The 17,916-nt window shown below is 50.0% G+C and overlaps 1 protein-coding gene across 7 annotated transcripts; it reads right to left on the bottom strand.

Annotated features, from left to right (window-relative positions):
- Positions 1–987: 987 nt before the first annotated feature.
- On the bottom strand, positions 988–16,807 carry ZNF783 (zinc finger protein 783). Of its 7 annotated transcripts, XM_081038189.1 has the most exons (9): positions 16,606–16,796; positions 13,605–14,000; positions 13,394–13,520; positions 13,115–13,243; positions 5,913–6,023; positions 4,800–4,910; positions 3,685–3,756; positions 2,770–2,892; positions 991–2,350 (listed from the first exon to the last, which is right to left on the bottom strand). In XM_081038189.1, exons 1-9 carry the CDS (start codon positions 16,627–16,629, stop codon positions 1,980–1,982), a joined length of 1,464 nt encoding a protein of 487 aa, XP_080894315.1. In that variant the 5' UTR covers positions 16,630–16,796; the 3' UTR covers positions 991–1,979. The 7 variants fall into 7 exon arrangements, with proteins under 7 accessions (XP_080894310.1, XP_080894311.1, XP_080894314.1 ...); XM_081038184.1 differs by having other exon boundaries at positions 988–2,892; positions 16,606–16,807; XM_081038185.1 differs by having other exon boundaries at positions 988–2,892; positions 13,394–13,478; positions 16,606–16,772.
- Positions 16,808–17,916: the final 1,109 nt, after the last annotated feature.

Genomic DNA, 17,916 nt, shown 5'->3' on the forward strand with positions numbered 1-17,916 from the left:
GCTCATCAAATGATCCCAAATAGCCTTGGAACAAATGGGCCAATTACTCATGGTTTGGCTCCTATTAGTACCTGTATGGACACGGCATTTAGCATTAGCCAAACATGTCTAGGAACTCTTAGTCCCGAAGGCTGCCCAGGAAACACCTGAGACCAGCTCTTGTAGCTGATGATTAAGCTCTGAGTAGCTACATTTGCACCATATCCTGTTTGAGCGCTTGCTGACAGCCCCGCCCTGACTGGTGTGGCCCCTGGAGAGGGTTGGGGCTGCTAGAGCAGACAAGCAGAATCCACAGCAGGGAAGCGTAGCACCTCTTCTTCCCAAGCCCAGGGGAGCTTGGCTGAGCTGTCACTGACTTGTACATTCACTTGTGCCCCAGACATGATGGCAATGTTACCATCTGCCCCCAACTCTGTTCAAGACTTGGGGAAAGGTGTGAGGGTCAGAACGGGCAATAGGAAGTGGATGTATGTCTGAACGCATAGTGCCAAGTAAGCCCACCAGAATGGCTCAGGACCCATCACTCCAGCTTCATAATCCATCCACCTGAGGGCTGATCTATAGGCAGCACGCAGTGGTATGATTTAAGAGGCACAAGAGCTCGCTGTTGTCAAGATTTCCCTACCAGGCCTGGCACTATTGCCTGAACTTCCAGTTTGAATCTCATCGCTTTGGTAAGAATTTGTTTCACTGAAATATAAAGGGCTCCTGGGGAATGTAGCACGATGGGTAAGTTACCTCCCTCTGTACCCCCCGGGACTTTCCACTCACTTCACAAAATAAAGGTTCTTCCTGAGGGACTCTAACTGGGGGAAAAGGGCTGGAAATCAACATGGAAGAGAAAGGGGGCCCTGAACTTCAAAGGACAAAACAAGGCTTCCTATTTGTCCCGTTGCCTCTGAAATCTATTATGACCCTGACAACCCTAAGATGAGGTAGGAAGCCCTGGGGTCATTACCCCCTTTGACAAATGAGAAAAGTGAGGCTGGAGGTGGTTAAAAAATTTACCCACATTTCTTGGCCAGAGCCCCAAGTTCATGGAGACAGCCCCTTCCTTTAACAGGTCAAACCAGGCCCAGCCACCCCAGTGTCCAGGGTGGCTGACCAGCCGCACCCAGACCAGGGTCTTCCTCTCAGGAGCTTCTTGAGGCCCCCTCCCCCATGCAGTGATGTATGGGGTCCAGTCCATGGAGCACACACACCCGTGAACACTGAGGCTTTGGGGGACGTGTCATCCGCTCTGGGCTTCAGTTTCCCCATTTCCAATGACAAAGCCAAGCATGGATGTGAATACCCAGTGCAGGGAGGACCAGGAATGCTGCGAGTCACTCCAGGCCAAGGCATACACCTGGGAAGATGCCTGGTTTCCAGGGCAGCAGCCAAGGCGCCCCAGTCAACACCCAGGCAGGGCTGGACAGCCCCTCTGCTGTCCCCACACACAAGCACGTGGCAGAATAATTCCTGACCCTCAGGAGCTGTTGGCCCCTTTGCAACCACACACAACAGTTACAAAAGCACTAGAAAAGTTCCATAAAGAGGAAAAAAATAAAAGTTTTAAAATAGCAAAGTAGAAAACTCAAATTTCCAGTGCCTGGTCTTCAGGCTGTCAGTCCACACTGCTGCTTCTCATGTTGCAGCAGGCACCAACTTCTGGGTACAAAACAAAAACCCCAGGACGCCAATGTTTCCTTGAGCCCTACTGGAAGACCCACAGTCTCTGAGTCTGCTTGTCAGTCCATGGCACCCACCAAAGTCCCCCACCAAAAACTTGGCATCCCCTAATCCTTAAGGGGTTCTTTGTAAATAAGGAATGTAGCAAAGGCAATAAAGAGGGTCAAACTTAGTAAAAGAACTCGAGGCATCTGTCACCCTCATCATACAATATCACCAAAAAGGCTGCTGCTTCCCATTTGAATGGAAAACAGAAAGAAAGAAAACCCACAAATCTTTCCAAAGCCATCCCAAAATGAGGAACGGCGTCAGGCACAAGGAGAAAGGCCGCAGAGGGAGAGAAGGTCCTGCCCACGTGGCCCTGCAGGCTCCTGCCTGGTCAGCCCTCCTCCGTGTGCCTGGGCCGGGGTCTGGACGGGCTCCCCGGGCGGGCAGAGGAAGCAGCAAAGTGCGGGCCCGCCTGGCCTCGGGTGTGAGTCTGCATGTGGATGGCCAGGTGATGGTTCCGGTTGAAGGCCCGGCCGCACTGGGGGCACTGGTAGGGCCGCTCGCCGGTGTGGATGCGCTGGTGGCGGAAGAGGTCCGAGGGCCGGCGGAAGGCCTTGCCGCAGTAGGGACAGGCGGGCCAGCCCTGGCTGTTGCCCGTGTGCAGGCGCTGGTGCAGCAGCAGGCTCTTGCGCTGCGGGAAGAAGAGCAGGCACTCGCTGCAGTGGTACACCTTGGTGGCCACAGGCCTCCGCCCCACAAAGGGACGGCCTGCCAGGGAGTGGTGGTCCTCGGGCTCCTCGGGGAGCCAGCGGATGACAGGGCCGGGCACCACCACCTCCCCAGGCTCCAGCGTGGAGTGGGCCTCCCCCCACCCGGGGGACGAGCTGCTCCGCTCCTCCCTGCGCTCCTCCTCCACGTGGGTGCGCTGGTGAATGGTCAGGTTGATCTTCAAGCGGAAGCTCTGCCCACAGTCGGGGCAGGGGAAGGTCCGCTCCCTCCGGCGGGGCAGGATGCGGGGCGGCTCTCCCCCAGCTCCAGCCGGCCGAGGGTCCCCCGCCCGCACCCTCGGCACTCCCTGGGCATGAAGCTGGCGGGGACCCCCAGTCCTGCCCTTGGGCCCCTTGGGGATTCTACGCTCCGTCTGGCTGGGGGCCACCCCCAGGTAGAGCTGATCCGGCATCATCTCCTCCTCAGACTGTGCTTCTGTCTTGATGACCACACCACCACCACCACCTGCCGAAAGGAATCGCCACTGTGTTACACGGGCCACATGTGGCCACCCCCAGGCCCCTCGCCTCAGTCCTGCCTTCCAGGTGCGGCTGCATAGGCACCCACCCCACTCCTGCCTTCACTCCATCCCTTCTCCCCCAGTGCCCGGCCCGCAGCTCAGAGCTGAGCCCTGCTCCCTCTGCGCCACCAAACAGTCCCCGCTGCCATCCAGTCTGTTTGTTGTCATGTGGCCTGTGCCTGTAGGCCAAGCTAAGGACACCAGGAGAGAGGAGACAGAGCTGCAAACAGGGAGCTAGGGAGCCGTGAGGTCAGCAGTCAGACCAGTGGGAGACACATAGGTGGGAAAGTGAAGGGGAGGTAACAAGAGGCAGGGCCCCTGGACACTGAGATACGTCGGCCATACTGGACCCCAAGAGTTCTGACAACTTGAGCTCTAATCTATGAACGGCACTGGGCCCTGTGGGCCCGCTGCCTCCAGACTAGGGAAGAGGCCTCAGGCCTGGAGGCTGTAGGTGCCTACGTCACCCTCAGAGCTATTCATCCCTTTTTGAGCCACACCGAGCATCTGTCACTGCCTGGCACCGTGCTCTCAGGTGACACACAGGCGGCACTGGGCCTCAGGTGGCTCACACCTGACTTTGAGGCAGGACTGAGGCAAAGGAGCTGCCACGACAGAGCAGTGTAAAGGCGGCGCTGAGGTGGGTTGTCTCAGCAGCAGGTCCCGGGGATGCCGAACGCCACCAAGCCCTGCTTGGCTCACTGTGCATGCTTCCAGACTCTCCCACTGCCGTTCACCTCTGGTCTTCTCTGCAGTCCGTCCGCCACCACTCTCTTCTCTGACCTCCCCCACCATTCTGGTGGCCTCAGCTGCGAGAACACAAGTCTGATCAAAGGGTGACCAGGAACCTTGCCCTCTGCATATTAAAATGAAAAGCTTCAGCCCTTTCCGAGCAACTTCCAAGGTAGAGGACCAGAGTACTTTCTGCTCTTGCTGAAGCTTGGACGTAAGCTAGGAGCCGGGCAGAGGACAGCCCGCCCCTGGTGGCCCTCCAGGGCCAGCACCCGATGGCAAGACCTTGGGTTCTCTGCTCCCTGCAGCTTACCCGTAACCCTGACCAAGAAATCATGACAGAACTTTATTTCTGTGTTAGAAATGGCCCACTGTTATTAATTTAGTCCTATAGTTACAGAGGCATGAAAAGTCTGTAAGAATTGTCTAAACTTTGGGGTAAAACATTATTGCATTTAATGGGCTGCGTGGCATTCCTGAACCGAAGGATCAGTGAAAGTCCCAGGACCCATTCTCGGCGAAGGCCAAGGACCCCAGATCCCTTCAGTTGAAGCCCATCTGCAGCTTGGTCCCCACCATGCCACAACCCCACAACGGACCCAACTCTCACCTCTGCCTCCCACCAAAGAAGGTACCAGATGAAACCAGGGGAGAGCTGCAGCCCTTTCTATTGGGACAGAAAACCTGCCCCAAGGCCAGAATGGGCAATAATTGCTTTTATCCTGTTCATCAGAGTGTCAGTTCAGTTTCTAGAAAATGTAGACTCTTAAGTGGGAACTAAATTTAAATCACAGGCCACCACATGCCAACACTATAAGACGCTGGACGCTGTGAGTCTGGGTCACTTCACGGGGTGGCCATCAGGCCTGTCACCAGATCGCAAACCTGGCGGCATGCAGCTTTTTCTAAACAGCAACTTTCCAGGTAGGCCAGACCACGGTGAGGGAATACCAGGGCCACAGGGGGTCTGGGTCCCCAGAGCCCCAGGGAAATAACACCTGGGGGAGTCAGGGGGGTATCTTACCAAGTCCCATCAGGCCAACCCTCAGCCTACTCCCAAAGGGACCCCCAGCTTCTCTGAGGCTCTGCTGTGGCCACAGGGCCCCCTCCGTTCACTCACCTGGCCCCATGCCAGGCTGGACATCCCTGGGAGGGGAGGTTGGTGACTTTCCATCTGAAGATTCTTCCTCTTGTTTAACCGAGGAGAAAACGCTGGTGCTGGCTGGGAGCCCTGTGGAAGGGAATCGCATGAGGGTTTTTCCCAACACCAGGGTCCTGCAGGGTGACACAGCCATCCCCTAGAAGGCCCTAGATACACTTGAGTGCCTGCCTGGAAGATGGGGCCTCAGCTCTGTCCAGGGGACTGCAGGTGCCCATTCCACAGCCTCTGCCGCAGAGGTGACAGGAGAGCGGTGAGGGCCATGCCCCCAATTCCCATGTGGGCCAGTGCCCGTGACTGACTGGTCCCTCGTCATCTGAGTGTCACCCTGACAGGCCTCAAAAGGACAGAGGGTTTGGGGAGGCCCCTGAGGCACAGTTCCAGGTCTGTAACAGAGCAGGGACAACAAGAGGGTCCTATCTCTCCTTACACACTAGCTGGGAAGGAGGGACACAGAGAAAGGAGGGGTGTCACCTCCAACCGCAGGAAGCCCATATGCAGTGGGGGACATGCACAGAAATGACTGCAAAGAAAGAACCCAGAGATGGAAGTCAGGCCAGCAGGAAGGAGGAGGCATAGGGGAAGAGCGGTCTGCAGACAGAAAACAAGGCTCTGGATCATCTGCCAAACGCTAGGATAATGCCCTCGGAATTCTACTCCATTTCAGTGAAAGGATGGACAGGCATTTCCTTTAAACAGAAGCAGATGGAGACATCTGAAGGGATGACTGAAGCCACAGAGCTCCTCGCAGGCTCTCCACACACATCTTCCTGTTGTAACCGTGGTAAGAAGCCCAATCCGACTCTTGTGTGCCCTTCCCCTCACTCCAGCTGGACCAGTGGCCCCCAATACACTCGCGGAACCCACACCTTTGCTCAGCACGTTTTCTCCTACTACAATCTCCTTCTCCTTGAAGCTGCATCTCAGTGGCCCCTCCCCAGGAAGCCCGCCCCACTGAGCCCAGCCAGTCCCGGCTGTCTCTCCCACCCGCAGCCTCAGCACCACTCCTCAGTGCTGCCGGTCTGATCCTGTGGCTGAGAGCCATCCGCACTGCTGTCTGCAGGCCTCACTCACCCGTGCTCGTTGCAGGCGCAGGGACTCCTACTCCTGAGGCTTGCTGATGCTTAGGGGCCTGCCTTTCTTTTGGGTCCTCCCGGTCAGGGCTCACTGGGCTGGCGATGAGCTCTGGATATGGAGGGTGATTGTGGGAACACTAATCAGTGACACTGAGAACAAGTTCCCCCAGGTGGTCAGAAGCCCAAATGCAGTCACTGGACCTGGGCATCAAGTCAAACATGGGGCATGATAATTAAGTGGACTTCACTGATCATCTAGTGACTCCATTCTAAGTTCAAGCCTCCATGTCTGAGAGAAGGAAGCAGCACAGCACGGGAACTTATCCGATAGTACCAGACGGGTCACACAGCAGGGCCAAGGGTCTGGCTTTTTCTGGATTCCTCACTCAGAACGTTACAACAGTGGCTCCAAATCCCAAGTCCTCCAACAGGCTGGTGTATAAGGGTCCCCTGCAGAGCACCCCCAAGATTCTCATCAGTAGAGCTGGGTGGGCCTAGAAGTTTATAATTCAAAAAAAGCTTCCTAGGGCAAAAGAGATGAACAAATGTTTCACAGAATAAAAAGTTAAAATGGCCCATAAACAAATAAAAAGATACTCAACCACACTCATGATAAGAGAGGTACCATTAAAACCCACTGTTACCAAAGCCAGCCAGACACTCCACGAAGACTATAGACCAATATCCCTTATGAACATGAATGCAAAAATCCTCAACAAAATATCAGCAAACTGAAATCAGTGGCATATTAAAAGAATGAAACACCATGACCAGTGGAGTTTATTCCTGGAATGCAACGATGGTTCAACATCTAAACCTAGATCTTGGAATATTAACAGAATGAAGGGGGGGAAAAACCAAGATCATCTCGATGCAGAAAAGACATCTGACAAAAATCAAACACCTTTTCATGATAAAACCAATCAACAAAGGAGTCACAGACAGAAATTACCTAAACATAATAAAAGCCGTATATGAAAAACCCACAGTGAACATCACATTCAATCGTGAAAAACTGAAACTTTTTCCTCTAAGATTAGGAATAAGGCGAGGATGTCCACTTTTACCACTTCTGTGCAACAAAGTGCTGGAAGTTCTAGCCAGAGCAATTAGGTAAGAAAAAGAAAAAAAAGGCATCCAAATTGGAAAGAAGTAAAATGATCTGTTCACAGATGATATGATCATGTATCATGATCATGTAGAAAACCCTAAAAATACCACAAAAAACTGTTAGAACTAATAATGAATTCAGCAAATTAGCAGGATAAAAGTAAACATTAAAAAAAAATCAGTTGCATTTCTACACACTAATAATGAACAATTTGAAAAGGAAATTACAAAAACAATCCATTTACAATAATATGAAAAAGAATGAAATACTTAGGACTAATTTAACCAAGGAGGTGAAAGATTTTTACAATCAAAACTATAAAACATTACTGAAAGAAATTATATTAGTCCCCCCTTATCCACAGGGGATAAGTCCAAGGCCCCCAGGTGGATGCCTGAAACCACAGATAGTACCAAACCCTCTATATTCTATGTGTTTTCCTATACACACATATCTATGATAAAGTTTACTGTAATAAAAGTTATTACAGTGAATAGCTCTGGGGGCCATTATGAAGTAAAATAAGGGTTAATTGAACACACGCATTGTGATACCGCGAGTTGATCTGATAAGCTAGACGGCTACTAAGTGACTAATGGGCATGAGGCCCATACAGCACAGATACACTGGACAACGGGATGATTCGTGTCCTGGGAGGCATGGAGCAGTACCATGCAATATTTCATCACGCTACTCAGAACGGTACAGCATTTAAAACTTATGAATTATTTCTGAAATTTTCTGTTTAATATTTTCAGAGCATGATTGACTGGGGGTTACTGAAATTGTGGAAAACAAAACAATGGATAAGGGGGGACTACTGTAAAGATATAAATAAATGGAAACACATCCTGTGTTCATGGATTGGAAGACTCAGTATTATTAAGATGTCAATACTGCCCAAAGTGACCTACAGATTTAATGTAATCCTTAAAACCCCAATGGCAGTGATTTTGCGGAAATAAAAAAATCCATCCTAAAATTCATTTGGAATCTCAAGGGAGCCCAAGTATCCAAAACAATTTTGAAAAAGAAGAACAAAGTTGGAGAACTCCCTGATTTCATAACTTACTACAAAGCTACAGTAATCAGAACAGTGAGGTACTGGTATAGATAGAATAAATAAATATAATAGAGAACCAAGAAATAAACCCTCACATATCTGGTCAAATGATATTTGAGAAGAGTTCCAAGACCACTCAACGGGGAAAGGACAGTCTTTTCAACAAATGGTGTTGGAAAAAGTAGATATCCACGTGCAAAAGAATGAAAATGGACCCTTACCTAACATCATGTATAAAAATTAACTCAAATGGATCAAAATCTAAATGTAAAACCTAAAATATAAAACTCTTAGAAGAAAACATTGGACAAAAGCTTCACAATATTGCATTTGGCAATGGTTCCTTGGATATGACACTAAAGGCACAGGCAAAAAAAGAAAAAATTAACAATTACAACTTTATGAAAAAAAATTAAATTCGTACATCAAAAGACACTACGAAAAGAGTTAAGAAGCAATCCACAGAATGGGAGAAAATAATTGCAAATTATTTATCTGGTAAGGGATTAATACACAGACTATATAGAGAATTCCTAAAACTCACCAACAAAAAAATACAAATCAAAACTACAATGAGATATTATTTCACACTCATTATTATGGCTACTATGAAAAAAAACAACAACAAAAGAAAATAAGTGTTGACAAGAATGTGGAGAAAGCCCATGCCCTGTTGGTGGGAATATAAAATGGTGCAGCCACTGTGGAAAACAGTATGGTGGTCCCTCAAAAAATTAAAAATAGAACTACCATATGACCTCGCACTTCCACTTTTCAGTATATACTCAAAAGAATTGAAGGCTGAGTTATCAAAGAGATGTTTGTATATCCACGATCATAGCAGCGTTATTCACAACAGCTAAAACATGGAAATAACCCATGTCCATGGACAGCTGAATGGATAAACAAAATGTGGTCTATCCAGGCAATGGAATGTTACTCAGCCGAAAGAGGAAGGAATTTCTTACACAGGCTACAACATAGATGAACCGGAGGACATTATGCTAAATGAAACAAGCAAATACTCTTGATTCCACTTGTGTGAGGTACTTAGAGTAGTCAAAATCATAGAGACAGAAAGCAGAATTGTGGTTGCCAGGGGCTGGGGAAGGGGGCAGCATGAGGAGCTGTTATTTGATGAGGACAGAGTTTCAGTTCTGAAGATGGATGCACATTGTGAATGCATTTAACATCTCTGAACTGAACACTTAAAATGTTAAGATGGTAAATTTCATGTTATATATTTGACAATAGGAAAAAAAAAGAATAAATAAATGAAGTACTGATACACAGTACAACATGGATGAACCTTGAAAACATTATACAAAGTAGAATAAGCCAGAGACAGAAGACCATGTATTATAAGATTTCATTTATGTGAAAATGTTCACAAGAAGCAAATCCATAGTCAGAAAGATTTGTCGTTGCTTAGGACTGGGGGGCTGGGAAGGGGTTGAGGTTGATAGCTGAAGGGTATGGGGCTTGTTTTTCAGGTAAAGAAAATGTTATTAAAACTGACTGTGGGGTTTGTTGGCTATACCTATGAATATGCTAGAAACCACTGAATTATACACTTTAAATGGGTGAATTGTATGGTGAGTGAATTATATCTTAAAAAGCTGTTATTTTTTTTTAAAAAAAACTACACTGAAATTCTTCTTACCTATTAGGTAGACAAAAATCCTACAAATTTGACTACATTCTCTGGTGGCAAGGCCCTTTTTCACAATGCTGGTGGCAATGCAAACGATACAACCACTATGGAGGGGAATTTGGTGATAAACTCTTGACAAGTTACGTATTCACTTACCTTTGACCCAGCAGTCCAGCTTCTAGGAATCCATCTCAAAAATATATTGGCAAAATATGAACTGACTTATGTACCAAGTATTCCCTACAGCGTAATTTCTATCAGCAAAATATTGGAAATACCCAAATGTCCATCAGCGGGAACCGGTTCGATAAACTATGGTATGTCACACCATGGAACAGTCTACATGTGCGAAAGAACTGAGGATCTCTACACACTGACATGAAGAGATCTCCAGGACAAACTGTGTAAGACAGGGATGGGGGAATACAAATGTATATCTATGTTACTGATATTTCAAGAGAAAACACGGGAAGTATAAAGAAGAAACGAACAGAAATGATTATCTATAGGGTGAAGGGACAAGGAAGGAAGGAAGACTTCCCTGAACGTATCCTGGGACATCGCTTTGACTTTGCAAACATAACATGTCTTACATATTCTAAAGTTAAATCAAGAAGTAAAAAAGAGCCGTCTTTAAAAATCTAAAAGTAAATGGAAACAAATGAACTAGACTATATTGAGTTGATGTCATAACCATATAGAGAAAATAATTATTTCAAGTGACTTGTCTATAACTCCCGAATGAAATACATTCAGAGGACAAAAAGCGCTGCAAAGAAATCTCAAATTTCAATCAAAAGTCTAATTCTTAGTGTGAGTAATGATGGCTTCATTATTTTGAAATTATAAGGTATAAGAAAATGAAATATTAGCACTGGAATAAGAAAATGCAAATAAGTAATTATGTTAATATCATTAGGATTTCCATGTAATTATGCTAATAAGTTTATGATTGCCATGTAAAAGCGAAATACAAGTATAAAATCAAAGAACATTAATTTTGAATTAGAAATATCAGTGTGAACTCTTGATTTTTTTCTTTTCAAAAATACCTGTTTTTCTGAGACCTAGAAGTTAATGTCAAAAATTAGCAACTACTGCACTCATCTTGCAGTCTCTAAATATCATTCCTCACTGAAAGGAATCAAAACTCCTTGGAGAAATTTTGGTTCCAGACCTGGGGCAGAAAATACACAAGATGGCTCTCGGTTATCTTCTCGTGTCTGAAAGCCACCCCAAAGCACAGCAAACTGACTTATAGGCCAGCTTGAAGGGGCTCCCATGAGCTAAAGACGGGACAGTTAAGCACCAAAACAGTGGCTGCAAAGGACTGGCATATATAAGACATTCAACCTTCTATGAAGTCAAAATAATAATGTTTTTAAAAGCCCAAGTTTTGGTAATCTTTGAAAGCTGCTAAGGCAGCAACTCTTCATTCTGAAGAGGGGAAAGAATTAAGCATCTAACCTGCCTTTTCTGTACAGACCGTATTTCAGGGCAACTAAAAGAGCTGATTACAGAAATTATTCTTTATGAAAGAATTCCAGCTACTGAGCACAGAAGTAATGACAGAATTTCACCATTGTGCAACTCCTAATGAAATAATGAATCCAGGCTTTAATCTTCAATGATTATTAAAATTGTTAGGTGAAAAGTTGATGGGAAACTTTGTAATAGAAGGATAAGGCTGACGATCGCAAACAAGCAGCCACCAGACTCCTATTGTGCCTCCTGATGGGACAGAGCAGGAGTACACAGCACCATCTCTGGAGGAGACTTGCAATGAGATTGAACCTGAATCTAAGTAAGCCTCTAGATCTATCTACCACTTCATAGGAAGTGGAGAAAAGATAATAACATGTTACATGACACCAAATCCAGACTGCGGGAACTAAGGGCATTTAAAAGGTAAATATTAAAATTTTGACACATAAATGACATTAAAAAGGGGGAGGTGAGGATGGCCCCTCAATTGCTGAATGTTGAAAGAAAATGCGGTATGTCCATTCAATGGGAGGCTATGTGACCACGAAAAGGAATGAAGGACTGACATGTGCTACAGTATGGGCGAGCCTGGAAAACATGGTCAGCGGCAGAAGGCAGACACAAAAGGTCTCAAGTGTATGATTCCATTTACATGAAATACCTAGAACAGGCAAATCTATAGAGATAGAAAGCAGATTCGTGGGTGCCTAGGGGGAGGGGAACAGGAAGTTACTATTAACCCCTGCAGGTTTCTTTTAGGTGAGACAAGAAAGTTTTAAAATTGTGGTGCTGGTCACAAAACTCTGAGTATAGTAAAAAAACTGAATTGTATACTTTTTTGTTTGTTTGTTTGTTTTGTTTTTTGTCTTTTTTTGTTGTTGAGAGCCCGCTGGCCCATGTGGGAATCGAACCGACAGCCTTCGGAGTTAGGAGCACGGAGCTCTAACCTCCTGCGCCACGGGGCTGGCCCTGAATTGTATACTTTAACCCATGAATTGTATGGCATGTTAATTATATCTCAATAAAGCTGGGGTTTTTTTTTTGGGGGGGGGGGGAGTCTTTTTACACACTTTTTGTAAACCAAATGAAATTAAGTAGACTGGTTTGCTACAAATAGGATCCAAATTCTTAAAGAAAAGATTTTGATGCAATCGGAGAAAATAGAACATATACTAGGTACTACACGTGAATCCGTTGGGTGTGATAATGGTATTTTGGTTTAGGGATAAAAAAGAGACGGATGAGCAAATGTGGCAAACTCTTGATCATCGTTGAATCTGGGTGATGACCATTTGGAGGTTTGCTATACTGTTCTTTCTACTGCCATTTATTTTTTTAAAGTTTTATTAAAAAAATAAAAGGCTCTACAGAAGATTCCGATATGCAGTCAACTTTGGAACCACTGCCCTATACACACCAGCTGTGGGGACGAAGTTGGCCCCAGGCTCCTCCTCCCAGAGGGTCCATTTCCACAAAGGGAAGCCAGTACATTATAGGCTTCAAAGCTGTAGGTGAAAGTTGGGGGGACAGAGGTGGAGGGGAAAGCAGGAGGTGGGGGCAATAATGCTGCTGTTACAAGCACGACTGTTAGTAACAAGTCCCCACTTGCTATAAATGCTCAGCTTTACGCAGGCCATCGTACTTGGTCCTCACAACCTCCGTGTGAGGGTGGCACTGCTGACCCTCGCCCAGATGCAGACACTGGGCGGCTGTGAGGCAGAAGCCCTGCCACTGCCCGACTGTTCGGCCTGGGACACAGCGTGCCCTTCTTTGGGTTATGGGCCTGTGCTCCCATCCTGGCCTCCCTGCACGTCTGGGAAGCCCAGGAAAGGGGGAGCATGGTTCAGTTTGCCCCAGCCGGCCGGTCCCCACCTTGCCCCCACTCACCAGCACCCAGCCTCCTCGGGCATGCTGTCTCCCTCTCTTTCCCCTCCTCCTGACACCACACGCCTTCGGGACAAGGCTCCTCTCCCCTCTCCATGCGGGTAAGGATGTCTGGTTTGGAGATGGCATAATCTGTGGACAGAACAAAGAGAGAGAGCTGGGTCAGGACTGGACAACTGCCACCCAGTTGCCCACAGAGATGCAGAGACATGAGTGGAACAGAAGCCAGAGCAGGGATACAGACTGACTCTAGAGGCCCAGATCCCTACTCCGTAGCCTTACCCAGGGAGACCAGCGTCTCATAGTTGCCCCTCATCACGTGCTTGTAGAGCTCCTTCTGCCATTCGTCCAGCTTGCCCCACTCCAGCTCGGAAAAATACACGGCCACGTCATCAAAGGTCACGGGCACCTGGAACCACAAGTGTCATGCACGCTGCCCCACACTTCCAGGCGCGGCCCCTCAGGCTATCCCATCCCAGGTGCCCAGGCTTACCTTGGGGACCTCCCCCTTGCTGCCCGGGGGCAGCCGCAGGATCCAGAAGTTCCTGTTTCTCAGCAGGTTCTCCATGTTCTCCAGCCGCCTCTGCAGCAGCCCGTACTCCTGCAGCAGGGTCCCCAGCACGGCCCACTTGCCCTCCACGTGGTTTCCGAACTCCAGGGCCGTCTTCTCGCAGTCGGCCAGCTTCTTCTCGGCTGTCCCTGTCCGCCCCTCCAGAGTCAGCAAGCGGGCTAGACAGGAATCCACTTTCTTCTCCAAGGCCTGGATGGCGGCCACCACCGTCCACAGCGTGATCTCCGTGGAGTAGAGGTATGAGTTCTCAGCAGCTGGCTGGGGCGATGAAGGTACTGAAGGCTTTCCATCCCCTGTTTGCTTCTCCTTCTCTGGAGCCTGTCCACAAGAGATGAAAGATATTATCAGAACTACACAATCAAAATGTCCACCTCAAAAACAAACCTCAGTCAGGCAGCCGAGTGGGGGATGGGAAAGTGAGGGCATCACTTAGAAGTCCAGCCTCTGGGACAGGGGACACTGGCTAGACCAAGGTGTTACAAAGGGGAAACAGAAGTAAAAACACAGCCAAAGAGAGAAAGTGTCTGCTGTCTCAGACAGGGGACTCCGTTCCTGGATCTTCGTCTCCTCTGGAAGTGAGGGGACAGGCTTTGAATGAAGCAGAGAACACGAGCTCTGCAGTCAGTCTGGGTGCAGCCAGTGACTCGGCCACTTACAAGCTGGCCGACTTTGGGCAAGGTTTCTTCAACATCTTACAACTTCACCTCTGCATCTAGAAAAGGGAACTAGCTCGTAAGAGTACCTACGTGAAATGATTGTGAGAATTAATGCCCCAATTTGGTAAAAAGCACTTAGCACAATGTCTAGCCTGTGGTACGTGCTCAATAAACGGGAGGCCTATGTTGATGCAGCTGAGAGGAGAATGATGAAAATGTCTGGCTCGGGGATGCAGTAGAAACAATTCCTATGGCCTTTCTGCTTCACCTCTTTCACTCCACTGTCCTTCAGCGCCTTGGAAAAGAGGAGCTGAAGTACCTCCGCTTACCCAGGTGCCCGATGGATAAGCCTTCCCGGAGCACGTAGGAAGCCCCCGTCCCAGGTGATCTTGCTAAAAGGCCTTGCTGGAAACATGAACTGACATCTCGCCCTGCCCTTTCATTCATCCTTCAGGGTCAAACAAGTCCCATCTATTTGACTTCTGAAATGATCTCAAAGGCGCCCTCACCTTGTCTAAGGCCTAATCACCTTTCACCTGAGCCACTGCAATTCCACCCAAGTGGCTCCCCCCCTCCCCGCACCCTTCTCCCTCACAACACACTTTCCACAGGGGGGTCAGTGATCTTTCGAAAATACAGACAAGTTCATTTTTAGTCCCCAGCTTAAAACTCTTCAATAGGTCCTCAGTGGATCTAGAATAGAATCTAAACTTCTCACCAGACTGCAGCCGGCCGCCCTGACTTTACATCGTCCTGGGCACTTGGCGACACTCCGGCCACCCTCGCCTCCTTGGACTCTTAGGACACACACACCCAGTCACCCAGTTCTCCTCCATCTTTGCATCAGTTTGTCCTGCATTGCTCTGTGCTTCTGGCTTCCTCTCCTACAAACCTCCAGCTTAAATACCACCTAACAGAGACCGTCAGCAACCAACACCTAAAACAGGCCCGTCAGTCCTTTCTGCAGAGCACTCGTAACCTCTGTTGACTGTGTGAGGGTTTCCCCACAAGAACATCGTTGCTCACTCACAGCAGATAATCAACACCTACTGAACGAATGAATGAGCAATTGAACACCGCCTTCATTCGATAACAATCACTGAACTCCTGTCATAGCAATGGTACAAAGGAAATGCAGAAAAGTGATTGACACGTGGTTCTTCCTTCCTTCTCCGGGAGAAAAATTCTGTATAGAAATAGTCACGATAAACAAGAGTGTAAAACCCACGGGTTCACAAGGGTTGAGGGCAAATCAGTCCTGTTTGGGGAGCTTTTCTTGGAATTTCGGGTGTTGCGAGACAACAGAGGGAAAGCGGGGGTCAGAAAGGGGGGGTCAGGATAGGGAGGGTCAGAAAGGGTGCTGAGGGAGGGGCCCCGGGCCAGCTGGGAGCTGCAGATGTCACCTGTACAGAAAGGCCCCCCCGGGGCTCCCCGGGTGGACGGGGCCATGAACCTGCAGAGCTGCCACCCCCCCCTGTCCCTTGCCCTCTGGGAACCCGAAAGGAACCATACAGCAAACTGCTGAGTACACAGCACGGAGCCCAAGTCCCTCCTTGAGAAGCATCCAGAAACATCAAGGTCTCCAACACATTCATCGCGATGCACTGTGCACAGCAGAACCCGTGGAGAGAAGTCTCTGCAAGTGTTTTCCGACCGCGTCCAAAGCGGCCAGAGGAGGGTTTGCCGTGCGTCTTACGGCCTGCGCATCATCAGCCAACACTCTTAAACGTGCTAAGTGGGAAAACACAAAACCCGACACGCCCGCTCGGAACTGGCCGTCAATACCTTTGTCCCCTGGGTACCGCGCGGAGGTGTCACTACAAGTGCGGGCCGGGCCTCCCCCGCGTGAGTGGCCGTGGGCCGGTCCCTTCCCAGGGCGGCAGCCGCGGGCGGGCAGAGGAAACGGGGCTGGCGACCGTCCCCTCCCGCCGGCCCGGAGCCGCGGGGCCTTCAGGGACACGAGGGACGGGGGAACCGGCCGCTCCCTGCAAGCGCGAGTCTGGCCGTCGTTGGCAAACCCCGCCCGCCCGCCGCCGTCGGGGCCGCGCCGCGCCCGCCGCCCGGCCTGCGGTTTGGGCCGCCCGCTCGCTCGGCCTGCAGGCGGGCGCGGACGCCCCGAGACGGCGGGCGGCGGGGCGAGTGGGCCCCACGCGGGGCGCGGCGCGGCGCGGCGGGGCGGGGCGCGGAGGCCGCGCCGCGGGGCCCAGACCCTCGCGGGCTCACGGGCGGCCCGGCCCGTCTGGGCGTCCGCGCGCCAGGGCGCTTACCCCGGCGGGCGCCGCCTCGGCCATGGCTGCCCGCGTCCCTCTGTCGGCTGCTGCACTCGGGCCGGCCTGTCAGGCCCGGCGCGCGGCGCTGGCGGCGGCGGAGCGGAGCCGCCCAGCCTCGGAGCTCCCGCCCGGCGGCCGCGAGCTGCGTCCGAGCCACGTGCCCCACCTGCCCTTTAACCAAGAGCTGCGCTCGCGGCCCGGCCGGAGGGCGCGCACAGCGCCCCCTGCAGCCCGAAGGACCGCACGCCCGCGGCCCGCGGCCTTCAGCCCCCGCGGCCGCCGGCGCCGTCCGGGGGCGCCCGGCCACCCACCCTCGCCGGGGGGCAGACGCGCCGCCAGCCCCGCCAGCCGGGCTGCCGTCGGGCGAGGCGACCCCTGGGCCTGGCGCTGGGGGCGCGGCCAGCCACGGGCGCAGCTCGCGGGGCTCAGGCCGGGCCCCTGACCCTCCCGGGGACGCTGGGGCTCAGGGACCCTAGCGCCCACACCAGGGAATCAGGCCGCGTCGCTAATGAGGGAACCGCGCGGTTTGAAACTTTGGGCGTTTCCCCCTCTATGGGGGGGAAAAGAACAGCCATTACCGGGAAATCTCAAACGTTTGTAGATTGACCGTTTTAACACCTCTCACGGACGCAGTGACTTAGTATATTTGGTATATTAATTATCATGCCCAGGAAAAACGGGGGGTGGAGGTGGGGTGATAAAGGTTTTTAAACTCATTTTTCAGTTTTCCAGAACAAATGGAAGGACCTCAGAAAAAAATTATTTCACTAAAAAAAGACCACAGAAAGCCCTGCCTCTCTCTCCCTCAAACCCTTTGGGAGCCCGGGTCTCCTCCGCCTGCCCCGGGGCCTACTTGCCAGCAGGTACCCGGCACAGGCTCCTTCCAGAGCCCTCGAGGCCCTCCAGGCCACATCCATCACTTGCCATTCAGCCATCAAGTGGGATGGACGCTTTGGTTCAGGCTGGCCGTGCAGCACGGGAAATCCATCTGAATAAACCACTGAATCTAGGACCCATTCCCTCATTTACAATCCAAGAGCCTTACGCTGGAACCAGGGTTAATCACTGAATATAAAGAAAAATGTGGTCTATGCAGCTGAAGTTTTATTTTCTACCTTTTCTGCGTTTTCCATTCATCTTATAGCCTTTGTCCAACAAGTCCCCAGACTCTTCTGTTTGCGTTGGGCATTCGCTCTTAAAGGATCGCAATTTACCAGGACTTTATAATACTAAATATATTAGTCTGCCCGACTCCTGATGAGCTCCTAGTGTAAACCAAAATTAATTTTAGATTGTAATAAAGAATAA

The sequence above is a fragment of the Rhinolophus hipposideros genome (assembly GCF_964194185.1).
Source record: "Rhinolophus hipposideros genome assembly, chromosome: 25".
Taxonomy (NCBI): Eukaryota; Metazoa; Chordata; class Mammalia; order Chiroptera; family Rhinolophidae; genus Rhinolophus; species Rhinolophus hipposideros.